Raw genomic sequence first — 25,370 nt, 5'->3', positions numbered from 1 at the left:
TATTATCTATCAAAAATGAGAAACCACCTGGTATTGACAACCTGGATGGAAAGCTGTTGAGGATGGTGGCGGACCATTATTGCCACTCCACTATGACACATCTTCAAACTTAGTCTTGACAGTATGTTCCCACAAACCTGGAAAGAGGCTAAGGTGATCCCTCTACCTAACAGTTAGAACAAATATATATTTGGCCAGATACAATGCTATTTCTCAATGAACAACTTAACAAGCAGATGCCAGCACGCTTATAGGGAAGGGCACTCAACCTGCACAGCTCTCACTCAAATGACAGCTAAAAGAGATTGATCAACAAAATATTGTAGGAACAGTTCTACTGGACTTCAGTGCTGCCTTTGATGTCATTGATCATTATTTGCTATTAAGGAAACTTACGTGTTATGGCATTACTTCATAGCATGGATAGAAAGCTACCTGACTAATAGAACACAGAAGTTCTCTTTAACGGGAGTCTCTCAAATGCAAGACATATACAGTGTGGGATTCCGCAGGGCTCCTCGTTTGGACCATTGCTCTTCTCGATTTTTACAAATGATCTCCCACTTGCTTGAAAAAAAGCCTGTGTGTCTATGTATGCAGATGATTCAACACTCTACATGTCTGCACCATCATACATATACAACATACAAGGAAATCATCTCAGCCCTCAACCAAGAGCTGCAGATAGTATTTAACTGGATCACTGAGAACAAACTTGTCCTGAACATATCTACGACTAAGAGCATTGTATCTGGATGAAAACACTCATTAAGAAATAAACCACAGCTGAATCTGCTAATGAACAATGTTGCTACTGAGCAAGTACAGGGAACAAAGCTTCTTGGTGTAACTTTAGACTGTAAACTAACATGGTCAAGACATATAGATTCACTTGTGCAAAAGATGGGGAGAAACGTATCTGTAGTCAAGAGATGTTTTTCTTTTTTTAACACCACATCTGACCAAACATGTCCTGCAGACCTTAGTATTATCACAACTAGATTACTGCCTGGTGGTCTGGTGCAATGGGTTCAGAGCAGAGCAGCTCGACTTGCCCTGCAGTGCACAATGAGAGCAAATAAACAACATGCATGACCGACTCGTCTGGCTAAAAGTTGATGAGAAGTTAAAAGCATCACTTCTTTCGTTTGTAAAAAAAATATTTATGTTCTGAAAACCCCTGACTGTTTGTATAGACAGCTTACACTCAGCTCTGATGCACACACATACCCCACCAGACATGCCACCAGTGGTAACACACCATTTCGAAACAACATGCAGTGCTGTATAGAGCTATGGTTGAATGGAACTCCCTACCATGTCATAAAACCCTGAATAAAATCAGTTTCAAAAAACAAGTGAAGCAACACTTCATACGCATTAGATCGTAGCTGAGTATTAAAATTGTAATTATATTTCTGTCATTGTGTTGTGTGTGGATGGTTCTTTTTTGTTATGTGTTTTTGTTCATTAAAAACTAAGGCCGTGAGCATTGCTGACTTTTATTTTCATTTTTATTTTTGTAATTCGTTGTTATGTATGTTGATTTTTTTCTTGTTTTGTGTGGATCCCAGGAAGAGTAGCTGATGCTTTGCGTCAGCAATGCTCACGGCCTTAGTTTTTAGTGAGCGTCACAGAAAACACATAACAAAAAAGAACCATCCACACACAAAACAAAAAATAACAGAAATATTATTAAAGTGAAAATACTCAGCTAGGAGCTAATGTGTATGCTTTGCATCAGCTAATGGGGATCCTAATAAATCAAATCAAATCATTTGGGTTTTCCATATGTTTTTGGGAAGTGAGAAGTCTATGTCTGTGTGTCTGTGTGTGTGTGTGTGTGTGTGTGTGTGTGTGTGTGTGTGTGTGTGTGTGTGTGTGTGAGAGTGAGAGAGAGAGTGTTCTGTGAATGTCACTCTGCCTTTTTATTTATCAGATGGGTCTCCCTTCTCTGTGTCGTCTGATTGGAACATGGTTCTACCGGAGGTCAAAGGTTACTGACAGTTGGGATTGGTTCTCTCACAGCCTCATGTTCTGATACGTGTCTGTCTTCTACCTATTTAACGCTTGAGTCATTTGTCATGCCGAACACAGGTCCGTTGGGCAAAGGGGCAAGGTTTGGAACATTGTTTTAAAGAAAGGCTACTTTCTAGACGAGACAAGTTCTTCTAGCAAGGACTATGACTTGTTTGTCATATCTCAGTGACTGGCTTTCGATTCTTATTTTTTTCATTCAGTGATTTAATTCGGTTTTCTGTCTGTTCCTTTCTTCTGCATCCATACACACACACACACACACACACTCACACACACACACACACACACACACACACACACACAAACACACACAAACACACACAGAGTGCCCAGAGGGCTGGACACGTGTAGCTGTGCTGAGAGAGAGCAGTCCTCTCTGGCACAGACACCACACCTCTGTCTCTTCCCATTAGGGATTGCACACGCACACACACACACACACACACACACACGACACACACGCACACACAAAAACACACAAACAAACACACACACACACACACACATTCTGGAATGAAACCTTGCTAGTGCGTGATTGGGTTCCAGCTGTAACACTCATCTACTCTCTCTCTGCCAGTCTGTCTCTATCTGTCCATCTCAATCTCTCTCTCTCTCTCTCTCTCTCTCTCTCTCTCTCTCTCTGCCTCTCTTAATATCTCTCTCTCTAACTCTGTAATTTCTCTGTCTCTCTGTCCCCCCTCTCTCTCTGTAATTTCTCTCTCTCTCTCTCTCCATCCCTCTCTCTCTCAATCTCTCTCTCAATCCCTCTCTCAAAACCTCTATCACTCTCTGTCTCTCTCTCTCTGTCCTTTCTCTCTCTCTCTCTCAATCTCTTTCGCCAAGCTCTCTCTCTCTCAACCTCTCTCTCAATCTCTCTGTCTCTCTCTGTGTCTCTCTCTCAATCCCTCTCTCTTGCTCAAACCTCTCTGTCTCTCTCAATTCCTCTCTCTGTCTCTCTGTCTATCTGTCTATCTCTCTATCTATCTATCTATCTATCTCTGTCTTACCCTGTCTCTTCTCTATGCACCATGTCTCTGACTAATCGACCCTTCCGTAGTCTCTCAACTTCTCCTCCTCCTCACTGACTCCTTTACCTCCACCTCCCTTCTCTCACTCACTTTCTTCACCACTCTCTCACTCTCTCTCACTCTCCTCTCTAAAAGCATTTGCATGCTCAGGGGAGGCGCATATCTACGAAAGGATCAAGCTCTCTCTCCATTACCTCAGTCTCAGTCTCAGTAATCTCTCATCTTCATCATCCTCTTGCTCGACACTACTTTGCGTGCTGGGGTCAGAAGCCTGCGACCTATTGACCACACCAGCACTGGCCATCTTCTCTGGTGATGCACTGCCAGGATTGTACTGCAGCCCCCCCCCCCCTTCAGTTGTTGCTTGTTTTGAGGTCTTCTTTCCTTAAAATGTTCAATTAAGTGGCCAGTCAAGAACCCTGAAAAACTCCCCTAGTTCCCATGTCAGTATGTGTTGGGTCATTGTGTTAATGTATGAAGAAGCGCCATTCCAATGAATTTGGAGGCATTTGTTTGTACTTGAGCTGATGTTTCTGTACACTTCACAGCACATTCCGCTGCTGCAGTCAGCAGATACAATCATCAAGTAAGGCAAGTTAGCCAGTTCTAGCTGGTAGCTTTACGTCACACGTGAGGTGGTTCCTTAAGAATGGTCAGCGTCCTGTGGTCATTTCCTGTAGCCTACAAGAATCAGCTTGTTTGTGATTGCTGAGCTCCCCCAGTGTTTTTGTTGTTGTAGTATTTTTTTATGATGTTCCAAACTGTTTTGATTTTGGAAAAGCTTAAGGTTTTGGCTATGTTTTATTTTTCAGCCCAATGATAGCTTCCTTTCTTTGCCTGTACCCACCAACGCTCACTGTGTGGGTCCAGTTAATTCAAGCATGACAAACTGTCCACAGCTATTAGACTGACCCCCAGAACACTGTTTGAAGAGTGGGAGTGAGGGAGAGATAGGGAAGGGAGGCATTGGGAGCGGGAGGAGACAGGGGGAGAGGAGTGTTAGTAGACTTGGCGAACCTCCATCTGTCAGGAGAGAGAAAATGAATGAGTGATAGGTAGAGGGAGAGAGGTAAAGATATATATATATATATATATTTATATATATAAAGAGAGAGAGAGTCAATAAGAGAGGGATGGAGGAAGGAAGGATGGAAAGAGTGTATCATGTAGAGAGAGGGGGAGGGAAGGATGGAGAGAGAGAGAGAGAGAGGAAAGGGGGAGAGAGGTAGGGATGGAATGAGAGTGTACCATGTAGAGAGAGGGGGACAGAAGGATGGAGAGAGACAAAGAGAGAGGTGGGGTGGAGTTAAAGGGATAAACCCAGCTGAACGGTGATGGAACCTGTGGTTAATTTTCGGAAATAATTGGCTCTTTTATGAAGCTCGACGTGAAATCCATCTGACCACATCAAATGTTCCTCTGTGTGTGTGTGTGTGTGTGTGTGTGTGTATTTATGGGTGTGTGTGTGTGTATGAGAGTGGCTGCGTGTGTGTGACAAGCTATAATGAAGGTTGCCAACGCTATTTTGATCAAAGCAGTGGTTTAGTCACCGATCTGAGGCGTGGAGCAGAGCGCTCACAGTAATTAAAGTAACGAGAGAAATGAAAGTAACGAGAGAGCGGCCGGAGCCTTAGGAGGATTTCAACACAGGTCTCTCTCTGTTTTCCCCTCCTTCTTTTCTATTTCGTCCATTTTATTCTTTCTATTTTCCTCTCCTTCTTTTCTATTTATTTTCTTCCCTTCGTTCCTTTCAGTTATGTTCAGTTACCTGTCGTCCCTTTGTTGTCCTAAATTGCAATTCTCTCGTGTTGAATTTTAATGCGATATGTCGCATTCATTAATTAAGTAATTGGGAATAAAAACACTGGAGGATAGAGAAAGCACCGGCCGGGGTTAAGAATAAAGAAATACATTATTCGTATTATTTAAATACTATCCCTACAATACAACTTAGGTGTGAGAGCCAGTTGGCCTATATTATATACACTCATGAACACTTTATTAGGAACACCTGTGGACATCCATGGACCCAACCTACATTGTGTCAACAGTCCAAGCTGGGGGAGGTGGTGCAATGGTGTGGGGAATGTTTTCATGGCGCACTTGGGGGGGCCTGTAATACCAATCAATCAGGCCCTACCCAGTATTAGTATAGTGTTCCTAATGAAGGGAGGCCCTACCCAGTATTAGTATAGTGTTCCTAATGAAGGGAGGCCCTACCCAGTATTAGTATAGTGTTCCTAATGAAGGGAGGCCCTACCCAGTATTAGTATAGTGTTCCTAATAAAGGGAGACCCTACCCAGTATTAGTATAGTGTTCCTAATAAAGGGAGGCCCTACCCAGTATTAGTATAGTGTTCCTAATAAAGGGAGGCCCTACCCAGTATTAGTATAGTGTTCCTAATGAAGGGAGGCCCTACCCAGTATTAGTATAGTGTTCCTAATAAAGTGAGGCCCTACCCAGTATTAGTACAGTGTTCCTAATAAAGGGAGGCCCTACCCAGTATTAGTATAGTGTTCCTAATGAAGGGAGGCCCTACCCAGTATATAGTGTTCCTAATAAAGTGTTCAGTGAGTCTATATTACAATAGCAAAGGAATTGATGGCAGGCAAGGCACGATATCTTCAGGACGTCCACCAGGTGTGCTCATTCAACTGTAAATAGGTGTCCCGGATTGAGAGATGGGGGGCATTGATCACCATTCACACTGGAACATCAGACGATCACTGTCTTTGTCTCAGCCTCATTTAAAGACATTTAAATCACATAGCTGGCACCACAAATCCCTCTACAGTGTGGTACATGAGGGCATAGGGACCAAAATGCAACCAAAATGGAACCACTAGCAACCATTAGACGCACATCAGCTCTAAATGGAATGGAGCCCAAATCAGTGTAAGAAATGTAAAGTCTCTCCTCCGACACATTGGTTATTAATCTGGCGGATGTCATCTTAAGAAGGTCACCGTGAAGTTGTTTTTTCCTTTTGCGTTCCCTCTTTGGGCTGCTTTAACAGCTCAACACCAGCTGGGGTTTCAGAATCAGAATCAAGGATTACACAAGGGTGAAATTCTTTGGCTTTGGTTCCTCAACATTCTCATTGCAGCACCAAGATACAAAATCACAATAATAAAGAAAAGTAAGAGTAGAATAAGTAATAATGTAAAGGTTTCATGTGTCACTGTCATTTTCCAGGGTTATCGTGATGTCATCTTAAGAAGGTGTCAAGTTGGTCTTCCCTTCCTTTTGCCTTCCCTTGTTGCGTTGCTTTTAACAGCTCAACCCCAGCTGGGGTTTGATGTGTCACTGTAATTTTCCAGGGTTATCGTCAGTCTTTGAAAGAAAACTATCCCTGAGTAATAAGGGTCGGACTATTTCCCATCATGCATATTTCGTCCTCCCACGACGGTCCGTTTAATTAACAGATTCTAATTTCTCTCGTGTCCCCGTGACTTAGTTATGAGTTGGCGTCATAGGAGGATCGGGTAATAATGTTTATGAAAGGGGTCAGTGATAAGACAATAGACTTAGATTTGTCGACCCTGGAGAGAACTACTGGCTTTGACTGGAAGGGCTTCTGAACCCTGTCTCTTGCCTTTGCTCACACACTCGCTTGATCTCTGCCTCTCACTCTCTGTCTTTCTCTCTGTCTATCTCTCTCTCTCTCTCTCTCTCTCACACACACACATACACACACTTTTCACTCTTCTCTCTGTATTCCCTTGCACTCCCCGTCCTGCCCCTGCCTCCCACTCCTCTCCCTCTCGCCATCCCCTCTATTACCCCTCCCTCCCTCCCATCTCAATCTCCTTCCTCTCCTGTCTCCTTCTCTCCCTGCCCCCTTCTCTCTGTTGAATGACCTTCAGTACGGCCCCGCAGACTAAATCATCTATTGATCCCCGTACTAACAGACAGCAGGGAGGAGAGTGGTATCTGCTCCAAGGCCTGTTGAGAGAGAAATTGAAATTACATATTTTCATCATACGACTTTAATTACAACTGTGACTCCATTTTGTGTCCTTTGCAGCTCATCAAGTTTAATGTTTTATAAATCTCTCTGTATCATAAATGTTGCGCCTACTGTATAATTGTTCTTCATCTTAAAGACCAAATGTCCGTTTTTTATTTTCTTTGCTGCCCTCTCTGGCCACTTTGAGAATGTGTAAAAAGGTCCATATAGTATGTTATGTTTTCTGTTAGCTCCAGTTGTCTGCCTGTCCTTGTATACAACTGAAATGTAAAATAGGTAAAGATCAGTCATCGACCATGATACCAGATGTTAGAAAGTGCTTTGTTTGGACCAACACAGCGCTACCGATGTATCGTGGCCATTTAGCTTCTTTTTCTACTTCTTTAAAAAATAAAATAAAAATGAAATCTATATACTGGACCTTTAATTAATATTATACAACAGTTAGTTCCAACCAAGTAATTTGATTGGACAAGAGGCATTCCATGAGTGCTGATATACAGTATAACAGCACTGGGAATTTTTACTATATGTATCACTCCGAAATGACCGTTAATACAAAGTAGCTAGCCTGCAGATGTTTGTGTTCAGGTTACTAGGCAACAGTCCAGTTGCGGAACAATTTTTTGATGACGGAGCCAAAATAAATGATTAAATAAATAAACAAACAAATCATAATCTGTTGTCACTTATGACTGTTAACTAATACATTGCGCTGTAGAACTGTTGTATAAAAGCAACAGGCCTGCGGCCTCGTACCTATGACCGAATCACAGCCGTGCTGATATTCAGTATAACAGCACTCCCTCTCGTGTGATATTGCTTAAATAATATCGTACTAACCCCAAGTAAAAAAAGTAAACAATTAATTGTGATGTCTTTTGGGGATGTTGGCTGTAGACGAGGGCAGAACACAACCACAAGCTCTAACCCCACTGTTACCCTTGAGATTCCCAGTGTTTGTGTGTGTGTTTATACACCTCGTTCCAAATTATTATGCAAATTATATTTTTCTCAGATTTTCCTAAATAGTCGATGCAAATGACAATCAGTATAATTTTCAAGTCATCAACCGTTAGAGTATAATTCAAATTGTATTGAACAAACTTCCCAATGATAACAGTATTTTATTTTATTTTATAAAAAACTCAAAATGCACTAAATTATTATGCACAACAGAGTTTCAAAACATTTTATAGGTTGTAAAGAACTAAAAATGGTAATTTGATGAATTTAGGGTTAGGAGGTCATATTAGGAGGTCATATTTACTGAAATCAAAAGCTATTTCAAACAAAAACATCTTAACAGGTCAAGTTACATGTTAACATAGGACCCCTTCTTTGATATCACCTTCACAATTCTTGCATCCATTGAACTTGTGCGTTTTTGGACAGTTTCTGCTTGAATTTCTTTGCAGGATGCCAGAATAGCCTCCCAGAGCTGCTGTTTTGATGTGAACTGCCTCCCACCCTCATATATATTTTCCTTGAGGATGCTCCAAAGGTTCTCAATAGGGTTGAGGTCAGGGGAAAATGGGGGCCACACCATGAGTTTCTCTCCTTTTATGCCTATAGCAGCCAATGACACAGAGGTATTCTTTGCAGCATGACAGTGGGCTCAGAAATACATGAAGACTAATTTCCAAACAGTCTTGTTTACTGATGAGTGCCGTGCAACCCTGGATGGTCCAGATGGATGGAGTAGTGGATGGTTGGTGGATGGCCACCATGTCCCAACAAGGCTGCGACGTCAGCAAGGAGGTGGCGGAGTCATGTTTTGGGCCGGAATCATGGGGAGAGAGCTGGTAGGCCCTTTTAAGGTCCCTGAAGGTGTGAAAATGACCTCGGCAAAGTATGTAGAGTTTCTGACTGACCACTTTCTTCCGTGGTACAAAAAGAAGAACCATGCCTTCCGTAGCAAAATCATCTTCATGTATGACAATGCACCATGTCATGCTGCAAAGAATACCTCTGTGTCATTGGCTGCTATAGGCATAAAAGGAGAGAAACTCATGGTGTGGCCCCCATTTTCCCCTGACCTCAACCCTATTGAGAACCTTTGGAGCATCCTCAAGCAAAATATATATGAGGGTGGGAGGCAGTTCACATCAAAACAGCAGCTCTGGGAGGCTATTCTGGCATCCTGCAAAGAAATTCAAGCAGAAACTGTCCAAAAACTCACAAGTTCAATGGATGCAAGAATTGTGAAGGTGATATCAAAGAAGGGGTCCTATGTTAACATGTAACTTGACCTGTTAAGATGTTTTTGTTTGAAATAGCTTTTGATTTCAGTAAATATGACCTCCTAATCCTAAATTCATCAAATTACCATTTTTAGTTCTTTACAACCTATAAAATGTTTTGAAACTCTGTTGTGCATAATCATTTGGAACAGTGCATTTTGAGTTTTTTTTTTTTGAAATTTTCTTTTTATTGTCAATGGTCATTGGTTACAACAATCGTCATTACATTCAACATATCACAATCAACTCAGTTCCTATGACCAAAGTCTTTTTTTCTTTTTTTCTATTAAGTAAAGTAAAGACAAGACAAAACGAAAACAAAAACAAACAAAGAAAAAAGAAAAACAATAGCGAGTGAACTTTGGGAGCTTTTCTCTTACATATGATAGATTAGAATAGAAAATGATTCAAGAAAATAAACACAATTACATCACCCTCTCATGTTCTTTTAACAATTCAACAGAAATCTGACCTTACAGGTTTAACATATCCAGTCCATTTCGTCCAGATCCGATAGAATTTTTCTACCTGAATTCTAAGGGAGTATGACATCTTTTCCATTACATATATATCATGAATTATATCTATCCATTCATCCACTGTGGGTACGTCTGGCTTTAACCATTTTCTTGTGATAGCCTTTTTACTTGCTACCAGAAGTATCAATATCAATTTTCTGTCGTTATTGTCCCAATTTTCGAATGAGATGTTTCCCAGGTATAAGGTGTCACATTTGAAGGGGATGTTAATTTCAAAAATAGCTTCCAGATTATTGTGTATCTCCCGCCAAAATGGGACTAGATTTGGGCATTCCCAGAATACATGGTAGTGATTGGCTTCATTCAGTCCACAGGATCTCCAACACGCTACACCCGTCCCCTGATGTCGTTTTTGTAGGGGGGTGATAAAAAACCTTGTAAGGTTTTTCCAACTAAATTCTCGCCACGTATTTGAGCATGTCGTTTCCCATTGTAGTTTACATAATCTGTCCCAATCCTCCCCAGAAATAGTAAAATTACCCTCTTTCTCCCATTTCTCTTTAATATATATTGTATTGACTGTTTTGAGATTGATCTGGCGGAAGCCATTGTATAGTCTAGATACCACCTTGTTGCATATCAATGATTTGCTTGCTGATGTAAATACTTCCATAATTCCTGTTACCCCCTCTTCTGATACTCCCCCTAAATTCTGATTGAAATGGTGTCGGACCTGGAGATACCTATAGAAATCATTTTGTTCCAAACCATGTTTTCTCTGTAGCGATTCAAAGCTATGGAATGCCCCCTTGTGGACAAAAGTTAAATAGTTCGAAAGGCCTTTTCCAACCCAGACTTTAAATCTAGCATCTGTTTTGTTTGGAGGGAAGTCTGTGTCATATGCACACCATCTTAGCATTTTAAGTGAGTCCTTTATACCACACAGTTTTACTGTCTCCTGCCAAATCTTCAAAGCCACGTTAATCCAGGGATTATTTTTATTTGTCATGTTGTTTATTAATTCACTATCTGCAACTATCGCTGCTATTTGAACCCCTTCTGTCATTGCACTCTCAATTTCCTTCCATCTTGCAGAGTATGATGGAGTACACCAACACACTACAGGCCTTAATTGAGCTGCGCAATAGTATTCTCGTAAACAAGGAAGGCCAAATCCCCCGTTTTCTTTTCTTAACTGTAGAGTTTTGTATCTGATTCTGGGTTTTTTCCCTTGCCATAAATATCTAGATATTAATTTGTCCCATTCTATAAATTGCTTAGCAGGTATCTCCACTGGAAGAGTCTGGAATAAATACAGTAACCTTGGTAGGATGTTCATCTTAACAGACTCCACCCTAGAGCTCAAACTCAAGAAGGGAATGAGACTCCACCGTAGTACATCTGATTTTAGTTTTACATTCAAAGGGCCATAATTAAGATCAGATAATTTTGAGACATCTTTTGGCAGGTTAACACCTAGGTATTTGATTGAATCTGCATCCCATTTCAGGTTATATTTCCCTCTAATATCGTTGGGTGGGTCATAGTTAAGTGTTAGTACCTGGGTCTTCTGAATATTTAGTTTGTAACCTGAAAGTGTCCCATATTCCTTTAATAAACCCATCAATTTTGGGATTGTCTGTGTGGGCTGTGTTAGATATACCAGGACGTCATCCGCAAAAAGACCAAGTTTATGCTCACCAGCTGCCATGTCTATTCCCTTAATTTCAACATTTTGCCTTATCCATTGGCTCAAAGGCTCAATAAAAAGGCTGAATAGGAGTGGGGAAGCGGGACATCCCTGCCTGGTTCCACGTTCCAGAGTGAAGGATCCCGATAGGGCACCATTAATTTTGATCCTTGCGGATGGGCTATCATATAATGCTTGGAAAGTTGCAATAATAGACTCATGAAAGCCGAATCTCGATAGTACCTTGTATAAAAAGGTCCAACTAACTGAATCGAAAGCTTTCTCAGCGTCCAAACTTACAAGAGCTGCCTCTATTCCGTGTTGTGTGATATGTCTGATAATGTGCAATGACCTTCTAATGTTGTCTTGTGTTTGCCGTTGTCTAATGAATCCTGTCTGATCTAAATGAATGAGTTTAGGTAGAATCCTATCTATTCTTCTGGATAGTATTGATGTAAACAGTCGATAATCGAGCTGGAGAACACTGATAGGGCGATAGCTATTACAATCTAGTTTGTCTTTCCCTTCCTTCGGTATGACTGAAATTATTGCTTCCCTCCACGAGGGTGGAATTTCCCTTTTCTGTAGTACCCAATTAAATGCCTTCAGTAATGTTGGAGCTAATTGTTCTCTAAATGATCTGTACCATTCAGCAGTGAAACCATCTGAACCCGGGGATTTGTTTGCCTTCAATCTCGAAATTGCTGATTGTAATTCCTCTATTGTTATTTCGGCTACCAAGTCTTTATTTTGTTCATTAGTGACAGAGGGTAAATCAAGAGAGGCTAGGAATGACTCAATCTGTAGGTTGTTGTCCACTTGTGGTTGGGAATATAGTGTTTTATAGAACTTTTCGAAACTCTGTTGAATTTTGTCTAGCTTACATTCTATCGCTCCGGATTCGGGGTTCCTTATTTTATAGATTGCATTATCTGCTTGTTGTTTTCTTAGTCTATATGATAAGAGTTTCAATGATTTCCCACCTACTTCATAGTATCTTTGTTTTGTAAATAATAGTTTTTTTTGTATGTCCTGATTGCCTATTTCATTTATCTCGTTCCTTATGTCTTTCATTTCTTGTTTTACCCTGTTATCCAAATTGTTACTGTGTTGTCTTTGTAGATGTTTTAATTTAATTTCCAGGTCATGCAGTCTTTGTCCTCTAAGTTTTTTTATAAGTGAAGTAGTGGCGATGATGTTACCCCTCATTACTGCTTTAAGTGCATCCCAGAGCATATTCGGAGCCACTTCCCCGTTATCGTTTATTTCAAGATATGTTCTAATTTCAGTCTTCATGGCCTCCCTTGTCTCTGGGTTATTCAGGATACTTGAATTCAGCCTCCATATTGTAGACCTTGGCTTTCTATTGAGACACACAGACATGTAAATAGGGCTATGATCAGAGAGGGCAATCGGTCCTATGTCACATTGACTTATTCTATGTAGGTCTCTATTGTAAATTAAAAAATAATCTATCCTTGAGTATACGGCATGGGGGGAGGAGTAGTGGGTGTAGTCCCGGCTGGATGGATACAATTCTCTCCAAACATCTATGATTCCCAATTCCTTCATTAATGCTTTTATCTTCCTACTTATAGGTTTTGACTCTGGATTACCGCTAGATGCATCCAATCTTGGGTTTAAACGAACATTAAAGTCCCCCCCACAGATTAAGATTCCCTGAGATTTTGTGGCCATTAAATCAAATATCTGTCTATAAAACGTCCAGTCACTACCAGGAGGAGCATATACATTCAGTAAACTCACTAGGGTTCCCTCTATTTTCCCTATTATCATTATAAACCTACCATCTTTATCTTTAAACTCTGATATGTGTTCATAGGTCACTGTATTTGATAACAGTATGGCTACACCCCTCCTATGACCTGGTTCGTATGAGGATGAATATACATATTTAAAACCCAGTTTATTCAATTTGGCATGCTCTGTATTGGTAAGGTGGGATTCCTGTAGGTATGCTATTTGTATTCTATCTTTCTTTAATTTTGTTAGGATCTTCCTTCTTTTTATCGGGTTAAGTAAACCATTAACGTTAAAAGAAACTATTCTTATATCTTGCATTTAGGTTATAACATGTGATATTTCCATCATGTACATGAAAAGCTTCCCAGTCGCTACAGTAAACAGTTGTAAATGAAATACACAAACATAGTACTGAAAAATGAACAATGAACAATGAAATACACAAAAATAGTACTGAACACTGAACTGGACTTCCGAAGGAAAAGGTGACATATCACCTTTGGTAATGAGGGGTGCTGGCCACTAAGTGGGGCCCCTCTGTTGCAAAAATAAAAAATAAAAAAGATGTGGCTCTTGGTCAATGACCGAATAGGCTGAAGGAAAAAAAAGAGTCTAGTGACTGTCTATGAACTGTCGGTGTCAGCCTATGTTAACATCTTGAAAAAATAATAATAAGAGTCTCTGGGCTGAAGTGAATCACTCACTCATTATCTGCTGTAGAATCCACATCGCCCCGACGAAACTGCTTCAATCTCTCCCGGACTTGCTGCTGATGTTGGTTCTGGGCTCCACCCCTCCGGGGCTCGGTTGTTTCCCACGGTAGAAGTCGAGTCAGCGTTTCCTCCGTTATGCCCTTGTCCTTGGTCCCGCGAACAGCTCCGTCCAAGATGAATCCCCGTCTCCGCAGGTCCTCTGCTGCTTGTGTCGCGCTGTTATACATGACGGTGCCTGTATCAAAAAAGACACGCATTCTAGCCAGCGGGGTCTGGAAGCGTATTCCCCTCTCCTTAAGCGTCTTCTTGATGGGTATATATTCCTTCCTTTTGTTCTGCACGTCCGTCGCATAATCATGGTCGAAAAAAACACGTTTGTTTTGGTAAGTGGGTTGCTTTTTCCAGGCGGTATAGAGGACCTTTTCTTTCACTGTAAACTGGAGGAACTTGATGACCATGGATCGCGGTGGAGCTCCTCCGGGTGGTCTGGGCGCCAAGGCACGGTGGGCACGCTCTATCCCCAGGTCACAGTCAAGATCACCTCCCAATTCTGACTTTATCAGTTTTTCAACAAACGCTGCTACGGAGGTACCCTCCGAGTCCTCTGGGATGCCGTAGATCCTGATGTTGTTGCGTCTAGACCTCCCTTCCAAGTCAGACACTTTATCTTGCAACGCCCGCTGATTACCAAGTAACTGGGTGAGGGCATCCTTGACACCAATGTCCCACCGCTCCATTTCAGCCACACCGTCCTCCATCTGCCCCACGCGCTCCTCCGCCCCCTCCACTCGGCCTATCACGTCTTGGATTTGCTGGTTCACTCCTGTCGTGAGTTCATCCATTTGTTTCTTAATGTCCTCTCGGAAATCCGTGAGGAATTCGGAAAAGTCCTTTTTCAATTCAGCTTGCCAAGTTGTCATACCCGCATTCACGACTTCGCTCACCACTTTACGAATCGAGTCCAGCGTTTCATTCTCTCTCAAGCCTCCATCTTGTTCCGTCGGGGTAACGTTAGCTCTGTTGCTAGCTGCTCCGTCTTTCTCAGTTATTCTCTCAGATGGCTTTCGAACCCCAGTACCCTTTCTCTTATATTTGTCCCCCTCCATCATTACGTTGATATATATCAATTCGAGTGCATAAAATATCTTGAATTAGGGGTAATTTAAGGCTGACACCGGAGCTCTGTTATCAGGCTGCCATCTCTGTTCGCGCGCCACCGGAAGTCCGCATTTTGAGTTTTTTATAAAAAAAAAAAATACTGTTATCATTGGGAAGTTTGTTCAATAAAATTTGAATTATACTCTAACGGTTGATGACTTGAAAATTATACTGATTGTCATTTGCATCGACTATTTAGGAAAATCTGAGAAAAATATAATTTGCATAATAATTTGGAACGAGGTGTATGTGTGTGGGTGCGTGCGTTCGGGTGGATGTGTGTGGATGTGTTTGTGCGTATGAGTATGTGTGTGTGTGCTTGTAGGGCGGGATTTTTATGTGTGTGGGTGTGTGCATACGTGCATGTGTGTGTGTGTGTGTGTGTGTGTGTGTGTGTGTGTGTGTGTATGCCCATGCATGCGAGTGTACGTATCAGGGGCTTCGGAACGCCAATATATTTTCTGCCTGGCTGGACCAGGTTGCCAGGACGATCGCATGGACAAGAGAGAGGTCATTATAGATGACCTTGGAACCAGCCGGGTCCATGTTTGACGTTTTTCAAGAATGTTTGTCTCGACCTGGCTGGCGTATGGCCCCAGAGGAAGTCACTAAAAGCGTTTGCCACCTCTCCTAGCCAAGTCACGGGCGTGCTGTTCATGGTAGATTGCCGTTCCTCCCTCTCTCATTCTCTCTCTGTATCAGTCTGTATCTGCCTCCCTCTACCTCCTTCCGTTGTCTTCCCCTGTCTCTCTCTCTCTCTCTCTCTCTCTCTCTCTCTCTCTCTCTCTCTCTCTCTCTCTTTCTCTCTCTCTCTCTGCGTCTGTTATTCTGTCACTGCCAACTCTCACAGGAGTTGAGAAGATGCTTGATTGAGTTCTTATGTCCTAGTTCTCTTTCCCTCTCTCACTCTCTCTCGCTCACTCACTCTCTCTCTCTTCCTCTCTCTCTCTCTCTCTCTCTCTATCTCTCTCTTGTTATCTTTCCTTTCTATCTGCCTCCCACTGGGCTCATAACTGATACGGATCTAGAGTTCAACTGCTGCTGTGTTTTCTTTTACTGTGTCTGAGACTGTCAACATCGAATTAAACAATAAGAAATAATACAAAATACAATCAGTACAATATAATCAAAGAACGTTGAAAGGTCCAAAGTCCAAATCCTCCATTTCTATCGTCCCGAATCACAGTGTTCAAGTGTTTATCTCATTCCCAGACATGCTCGGGCGGTCTGGCGGTCCTCTCCGTCTTTGTTTACTCAACGCAACGATCGGGAAAACATCCCGACGCGTAGCCATTTGCTTTACCACGCGTCAGTCAATCTCCCACAGCGCTTTAACTCATATCGAATCATGACAAAATACTTTACTCAGTAAATCCACTCCCACCAAGGCCATGTTTTGAGGCATTGTTATTCCAGGGCTTATATATGCGCCTCTAGTCTGGGTTGATGAGGCTATTCAAGTGTGCTTATAAGAGGTGACAACAGATCTTAGAACAGCCATCGGTTTTACATGCTCTTGGGCGCTACAGTTAGTGCACGTTAGGACTTGAATTGCCTTTTTTTTCTAAATTGACTTTTTGTCTATAGCCTCACAGGTAAAAAAGCACTTTTGTCTGTGTCCTTACAGAGTATAGCTCTTTCTTCTACATCCTTACGGAGTATATTTTCTTCTATGTCCTTAAGGCTATCGCCTTTTCACCTCTGGTCTACATTTCATCTCTGATCTGACAACTGACTCTATCGACTGAGAACTGAGGATGTCCTTAAAATAGACACTGTATAATACAATATTATTATTATTATTATTATTATTATTATTATTATTACAATAATCATGGCCTAATCCAGGAAAAGCATCGCTGATCTGATTGTGCTGTTGGTGTGATGGCATGCAGGGATTATAAAGAACAACTACCGCACTGTACTACACGGCAATGTCCCAGCATGCACCGCTGCATGCGGGTTTGTATCTGCTGTACCTCTATCTGCTGCTCAGCTTGACATACCTATAACTGGTTTTACATTCACATCGCTACCCAAGATTGTATTTTTGGTACTGATATGCTTATTCTCTCTCTCTCTCTCTCTCTCTCTCTCTCTCTCTCTCTCTCTCTCTCTCTCTCTATCTCTCCATCTCCATCCAGACTGTTTCTCCTCTAAGGGGGAGGACAGGCTGTTCAGGCGGTTGTTCCGGAAGTATAATCAGTTCATCCGCCCGGTGGAGAATGTGTCCGACCCGGTCACCGTCGAGTTTGAGGTGTCCATCTCACAGCTGGTCAAAGTGGTGAGGAACACATGCACACCACACGCACACATACACATACATACATACACATACACATACACGCACACCACACGCACACATACACATACACACACACACACACGCACACACACATACACATACACACAGGAAACACTGGAAAAGACATAGTGAAAGAAAGAAACCTCCACCTCATGTTAGAACCATTCCAGCAGCTTCTCAGCAGAAGTGTGTGTGTCACTGGGTTTGGTCAGGATGCAATCTCACTAAGAGGCTTTTCAGCTCCAATGCAGTGCTGTGTGTGTGTGTGTGTGTGTGTGTGTGTGTGTGTCAGACCTTTCTTTGAGTTAGACCTTTCCCCCCAGCGTTCATCTCTTTTTTTCTTTTCACTCACTTTGTGAGTCATGTCTGCATGTTACTCATATCAGATTGCCAGCGCCTAAACAGAAAAAGAGATCGGAAAAGATAATCAGGAAAGCCTTTCTGAGTGAAAAACCGAGAGAGAGAGAGAGAAATAGAAAGAGAAAGAGAGAGATAGGGAAAATAAACTACACCACATAGAGATAACAAAGACACCGCCCAAAATGTGTGTGTGTGTGTGTGTGTGTCTCAATGCTGTCAACCAACTCAACCAACTCTCAAGGACAGAGAGCAAGGACGAGGAGCACCTGCATTTTACACGAGACCATTTTCCAAGATGTTTTTGGTCAGGAAAAGAAATATGTACTAGAGTATATGACACAGTATTGGTCTGTCATAACTAACCTTTAAAAACCTTCCAGTGTCATCGCAGCTGATGTCATAGCCAAAAGGGAGGTAACACAAGAGAAGAACATCTGACATTTAAAGAAGTTACTTTCTTGGTTTTTCCACACACACACACACACACACACACACACACACACACACACACACACACACACACACACACAGCACTTGCTGCTGTAGGCTAATGTATGGTCTGTTTCTTCTCTGCAGGACGAAGTAAATCAGATCATGGAGACAAATTTATGGCTGAGACACGTAAGTATACACACACACACACAAACACACACACACACACACACACACACACACACACATTCACACAAACACACATATTGATGAGTTCTATTCCCCCTGAGACGGGAGGGAGGGAGGGTTGGAAGGAGGGGGGAAGGAGAATGTCTAAACATGTCCACGTCCAGTTAGTCAAACATAAATATGAATGCGGAACGAACATGCTGTGTGTGTGTGTGTGTGTGTGTGTGTGTGTGTGTGTGTGCGAGCAAGCGTGCATGTTTGCGTGTGTACATGTATGTGTAAGAGAAACAGGGTCCTCTGGAGGTCAGTGTGACCTGGGCAGAGGACTATAAATCATGCATCCGTGCATGCATGTGCGCACCAGTGTGAAGACAGAGATATTTTACAGACTTTGACCCGAAAAGGTCAATGACCTTTAGGGTCTCGGGCCACGCTTCACTAACCAGCCTCTCAGCAGGATCAATGGTCACCAGCCCTCACCCCCTGACCTCCTGACCTCCTGGCTGCTCTCCACCCACCTAGCGAGCCAGCATAATGAGCATTGTGTTTTGCCAAATATATATATTTTTTATTTAACCTTTCTATATGTGACGGCAGCTGGTGAAACCCCCGAACAAGTCGTCAACCAATCAAATTGTTCAGACTTTTATTCGGAGAAAAAAAAAGTTAATAAACGTCAACGATGTTCTGAATAAAAGTCAGAACACACGGTCGAGGAGATAGGCAGGGATCAGAAACACACTGAGACCAAGGCGTCTTTGGCAGGTGCACCTTGTCCACAATGTATTAGACAAAAACAAAACAATAAAACATAAAACCAAAAATACGAGACAGTTCAAATGGTACAGAGACAAACAGCCCTTTTCACGGACAGCCATTTGATTTAGCACAGTGGCCGTCTCAGCGAGATGAGTCAACGTCGCTGATGTGACAACGTGACTGATAATGACGTTATGACAATCACGAGGGACGGAGACTGTGCGTCGTGAAAAAGTACAACAGTAGTTGACAGGCGTACGTTTTAGACGAGGTATGATTCCTTGGCATTCTCTCTCTCTCTCTCTCTCTCTCTCTCTCTCATGGCACATGGCCCCAGAGGAAGTCACTAAAAGCGTTTGCCACCTCTCCTAGCCAAGTCACGGGCGTGCTGTTCATGGTAGATTGCCTTTCCTCCCTCTCTCATTCTCTCTCTGTATCAGTCTGTATCTGCCTCCCTCTGTCTCCTTCCGTTGTCTTCCCCTGTCTCTCCCTCCCTCTCTCTCTCTCTCTCTCTCTCTCCCTCTCGCCCTCTCTCTCTCCCTCTCTCCCTTTCTCTTTCTCCCTCTCTCTCTCCCCCTCTCTCTCTCTCTCTCTCTCCCTCTCTCCCTCTCTCTCTACCTCTCTCTTTCTCCCTCTCTCCCTCTCCCTCTCTCTCCCTCTCCCCCCCCCTCTCTCTCTCCTTCTGTCAGACTGTACAGATGTTCTCTCCTTCTCTGTCTCCCTCCAGCTGGAACAGGAACCAGAGGGATTAGAAGAGAAATCATCATAAGAGAATCATAACAATAGCCAAACCCCTCACTTTTAACATGGATGTTTGAAGGGTGCCAGAGACTCTATTTCTACGTCTGTCCATTTCTTTCTTTCTGTCTCACTCTCTCTCTCTTTCTATCTCTGACTGTCTCTATCTCTCTCACACTTTCCCTCCCTCTCTCTCTCTCTCTCTCTCTCTGTGCTGTACTTCTCTCTTTCCATCTCTCTTTCTAGGTCCCTCCCTTTCACTCTCACTCTCTCCATCTGTACCTGTCTCTCTCTTTTTCTACCTGATTACATTCAATGAATATAATCATCCACGCATGAATGACAGAGTTTCCTTTTGCTCTTACAGAAAGGGCTCTGTTAAAGTGTACTTCAATTATACACCATTAGATTGCATTCAATGTGAACCCTGTCAGTTTTGATATTTTCGTATCAGATGACATCATTTGAACATATGAAGAGCATTCTCTGTCATGATTATAAATGATTCATAAAATGATTGAAGCGAAGTGATTTGATGTGAATCAACATCGCAACGGGTGACGATATGCAATTGGCTCTGTTCCTTTCAGGATAATAACGGTAGTTGAACACCAACATAATGATCATAGATTTTAAAGAACACACACACACACACACACACACACACACACACACACACACGCTGTTTGATCTTTTCGATAGCAGCCACAAATTGCAAAATCAAGATCTGAGACTTCTAAGATCAATATTATCAAACAGCGTCTTATAAGATTACCACATGTTTTTCTCAGAACCCAGAATGTCATTTCTCAAGATTCTGAGGGTGAAGGAAGTCAAACGTGGGGATCATAAGTTTTAAGAATCCAGCCCCTGCAACTCTACCTCCACCACTTAAGATGACCCCCCCCCCCCTCTCTCTCTCTTGTTGACAATCCAATTTGCACAAAATGAAAACATGGAGTTGATCTTTAGATGTTTTCGATTCCTTAATTTCGCAGCTGAGCAGTGTCCACTCAACTGTCTGGTTGAAATCCCTGTCTCCATTTGAAACACTCCCCAACTCTTCTCTACGCGTCATTACAATCTGCGGCGCTGGTCAAATTCACCGGATGCAACCGCCTCCCAGCCCTACTTAGCGATGCGTTTGCCTTCACAACCCATTTAAATATCTGACGTATTGGGTTTGCTATCAGCGAGACCATCACATCCTTAACAAACTGTTTGCTTTTATGAATAAGAAATGGGAAAGCTAACATAGCATGAAGCATTAGATTACATATTTCTCACTTTATGGAAGTGGATTAGTTTCACATACTAATGAATAAATCAATCAACCGAGAGACCAATAAACGATCTAAACCATCGAACCTTCTGTACAGCAGGTATTCTTGAAGGAAAATATGTGAGCCGGCAATGGTTTGAATGAATGAATAATTGACATTTTATACAAGTCATCTGGACATGTCTGAGTGAGAGTGAGTGTGTGTGAGAGAGAGAGAGAGAGAGAGAGAGAGAGAGGGAGAGAGAGAGAGAGAGAGAGAGAGAGAGAGAGGGAGAGAGAGAGAGAGAGAGAGAGTGGGGGTGAGAGCTTAAAAGTGTCACCTTGAGAAGAAAAAATACACTTTCTTACTATCTACCTCCTCTTTAATGACGAACACACAGACACACATACACACACACACACACACACACACACACGCACACACACACACACACACACACACACACACACACACACACACACACACACACACACACACACACACACACACAGTACACGTGTAAGCTCCCTGCTCTGTTCCTCAGATTTGGAATGACTACAAACTGAAGTGGGCCCCAGTAGAGTTTGATGGGATAGAGTTCATCAGAGTTCCCTCCAACAAGATCTGGAGGCCTGACATCGTGCTCTACAACAAGTACATCTATGCTCTATCTCTTCTGTTTTTTCTTCGTTTTCCTTCTTCTCCCTCCCACTTTTCTTGTGAATCATATTAATTTGGTTTAATCTTATCTAATATTAATAATAATAATAATAATAATAAATAATAATAATAATATATGCCATTTAGCTGACACTTTTATCAAAAGCGACTTACATTGCAGTGAGTGCATACATTTTTCAATATATAGGATCCCAGCGGGAATCAAACCCGACACAAAAAAGTGTTGTTAGCGTCACAGCACGCAATACTACTTGAAGGTTCAGTTTAAGTTCAGTTTAAATTGTGTTTGTTGTTATTCGAGGTTGATAAACGGTGAGGAGAAATGTGGTATTGTTGGAGACATTTTCATTGAAATGAACGTTTTCTGTTCTCATTTCTTTGCTCTAGTCAATGCATTGTCAGTTTCCTTTTATTCAAAAAGTCACACCATACAAATCAAATGCAATTACATGAGGGCCTTGCCTCGCACAATCATTTGGGTAATTTCTTTTTCTCTCTTTGTACCCTTTCTATTTCTCCTTCACCCCCCTCCATCCCCCTCTCTCCATCTTCACTCTCGACTCCTCTCCCCCCTCTCTCTCATCCCTCCTCTTTCCCTCGTCCTCAATCTTCCTTCCCTTTCTCTCTCTGTCTTCATTCCTCTCCACTCTCTCCCTCATCCCTCCATCCTAACCAGTGCTGTGGGTGACTTCCTGGTGGAAGACAAGACCAAAGCCCTGCTGAAGTTTGACGGCACCATCACTTGGGTTCCCCCCGCTATCTTCAAGTCCTCCTGCCCCATGGATATCACCTACTTCCCCTTCGACTACCAGAACTGCTCCATGAAGTTCGGCAGCTGGACCTATGACAAGGCCAAGATAGACCTGGTGCTCATCGGGTCAAAGGTCAGTTGCCAATATTCATGAATAGTGTCAATATTCTCTCTCACTAAAGGGGTCAAACTCAAGGACTTAGTTATTGATTGATTGATTGATTATACTTTATTGTCCCCGAGGGGAAACTTGTCTTGGGCATGGTACTTTCATGCTTCAAGTGCAACAGAGACGATACATACAACATACAGTAGGCAAAGTAGACAACAGAGTGCTGACTAAAGGTAATCAGCACTCAACATTTATCGAATGTAGTTTGATTGAATATTTTGAATGAATCCGTCCAATGTATTTGTCTTCCCGAAAAGGTCAACCTCAAAGACTTCTGGGAGAGTGGCGAGTGGGAGATCATCGACGCACCGGGCTACAAGCACGACATCAAGTACAACTGCTGCGAGGAGATCTACCCGGACATCACGTACTCCTTCTACATACGCCGCCTCCCTCTCTTCTACACGATCAACCTCATCATCCCCTGCCTCCTCATCTCCTTCCTCACGGTCCTGGTCTTCTACCTCCCCTCCGACTGTGGAGAGAAGGTCACTCTGTGTATCTCCGTCCTCCTCTCCCTCACCGTCTTTCTCCTCGTCATCACCGAAACCATCCCCTCCACGTCCCTCGTCATCCCGCTCATCGGCGAGTACCTCCTCTTCACCATGATCTTCGTGACCCTGAGCATCGTCATCACCGTCTTCGTGCTCAACGTCCACTACCGCACGCCGATGACACACACCATGCCGGGGTGGGTGCGATCGGTGTTCCTACGGGTCCTGCCCAGGATCATGCTGATGAGGAGGCCCATGGACCAGGAGGGGAAGGCCGGGGGGGCGGAGAGTGGGGGAGAGGTTGGTGGAGGGGGAAGTGGAGGAGGAGGAGGGGCGAAGAAGCGGAAGAACAGCCTCGCACAGGTGAGGAGGGGAAGGGATATCCAACCGTATGACTAACCACCACTGACCTCAGATATACTGTCAATCTGGATGTTTAAAACTCTTTTTGTAAAAATAGGAACAAAGATGTACAAAGATGTAACAAAGATGTAACAAAGATGTGTGTGTGTGTGTGTGTGTGTATATATATATATATATATATATATATATATATATATATATATATATATATATATAGTGCCTTTGGAAAGTATTCAGACCCCTTCAATTCTTCCACATTTTGTTGTCGACTCAATTGAAAATGGATGAAATTAAAATAATTTATATTATATATTTAATTGATATATTTATATTATAAGAACATATATAATCAATATACGGTATAGACTGACTGGATAGTATGAATGTACCATGTGAGAAATTTAAAAATGAAACAAAAAGAAGTGCTGTCAACATAAGTGCATGTCGTCCTCTTCCCAGCAGGTTGGAGGAGGGTCGGTGAACTGCCTGGAGTTCGGAGACAAACTCTCCATGGACGGCTGTTCCAAGAAGTGCCCCTGCCCCTGCCAGCACGGCAAGGAGACCCCGGAGACAGCGGACCCGGCCAAGCTGAGTCGCCAGCTGAGCCCCCAGAGCATCAACGCGGTGGTGGCCTTCTCCGTGGTTTCGCCTGAGATCAAGCAAGCCATCGAGAGCGTCAAGTACATCGCCGAGAACATGAGGAGTCGCAACAAGGCCAAAGAGGTAAGCGCTGTTACACTACATAGCCAAACGTATGTGCACACAATTGTGGTCTGTGGCTGTTTTTCATGGTTTGGGCTAGGCCCCTTAGTACCAGTGAAGGGAAATCTTCATGCTACAGCACAATGAGATTCTAGAGAGTCTTTCTCACCCAACATCAGTGCCTGACCTCAGTAATGCTCTTGTGGCTGAATGAGAGCAAATCCCTGCAACCATTTTCCAAAATCTAGTAGAAAGCTTTCCCAGAAGAGTGGAGGCTGTTATAGCAGCAAAGGGAACCAACTCCATTAAAATGCCCATGGTTTTGGAATGAGGTGTTCAGCAATGTATTAATTGTAAGCTAATGCTAAAGATATCTCTCAACTGCATGCTAACGTACACTACATGGCCAAAACTATGTGGCCGAATTGTATGCATATTATGGATGTGATGTTTGGGTGTCCACATACATGTAGTGTATGTTAGCATGCAGTTGAGAGATATCTTTAGCTTTAGTTTACAATGAATACATTATGATCAACTATTCCAAATAAGGTAATTGCCACAGCTCTAGCAAATTGTTCCTTTAACTACAATTGTATAGGGCATTATGCCATTCTATGCTGGGGCTTTCTCTTTCTCTTAGTTTCTTTTCATGTTGAAGAATTGTAATTGAAGAAAGTAATTCTTCTTTTCATGTTGAAGAATTGAAGTAATTCTAGACTGTGATAAGCACAAAACAATCCAAACAAAATGCATTATGCATCAATCAGACATCAATGAACTGGGAGTGGAGTGTTGAGTGGAGTGCATTTCTGACATTGTTCTGCCTCCATCGTACGTTCTAAAAGTCAAACTACTTTTCTGTAAGTTACTTCAAATTTCAGCAAGAACTCCCTCTCCAATGCTGGCTAGAAATATTGAGGGTGAATTTTCCCTGTGGGTAAAGCAGCCTTTGATATGTAAATCGTTCGTCTCAATCAGCTTTGTCCAAGTGCCTGTCTCTGCTTTTGACACTTTGGTTGAATGTGATTACCATAGTAATGATCTCCTTTGTGAATTACATGTCAATTATCTGG

The 25,370-nt window shown here is 42.5% G+C and overlaps 1 protein-coding gene across 1 annotated transcript in view; it reads left to right on the top strand.

Annotated features, from left to right (window-relative positions):
- chrna6 (cholinergic receptor, nicotinic, alpha 6) overlaps positions 1-25,370 on the top strand; it is a gene marked incomplete at both ends in the record, with an annotated part of 30,334 nt that overhangs the window by 4,565 nt on the left and 399 nt on the right. The window contains 6 exons of the mRNA XM_080533978.1: positions 17,231-17,370; positions 18,328-18,372; positions 21,676-21,785; positions 22,489-22,696; positions 22,993-23,592; positions 24,055-24,315. Coding sequence (XP_080390104.1) covers positions 17,231-17,370; positions 18,328-18,372; positions 21,676-21,785; positions 22,489-22,696; positions 22,993-23,592; positions 24,055-24,315 — 1,364 coding nt within the window. The remainder of the gene's footprint in view (positions 1-17,230; positions 17,371-18,327; positions 18,373-21,675; positions 21,786-22,488; positions 22,697-22,992; positions 23,593-24,054; positions 24,316-25,370) is intronic.

This window comes from Nansenia antarctica (genome assembly GCF_963989245.1).
Source record: "Nansenia antarctica genome assembly, chromosome: 6".
Taxonomy (NCBI): domain Eukaryota; kingdom Metazoa; phylum Chordata; class Actinopteri; order Argentiniformes; family Microstomatidae; genus Nansenia; species Nansenia antarctica.
Note: the sequence above shows the minus strand (reverse complement) of the source record. Positions and strands in the feature narration are given on the sequence as shown.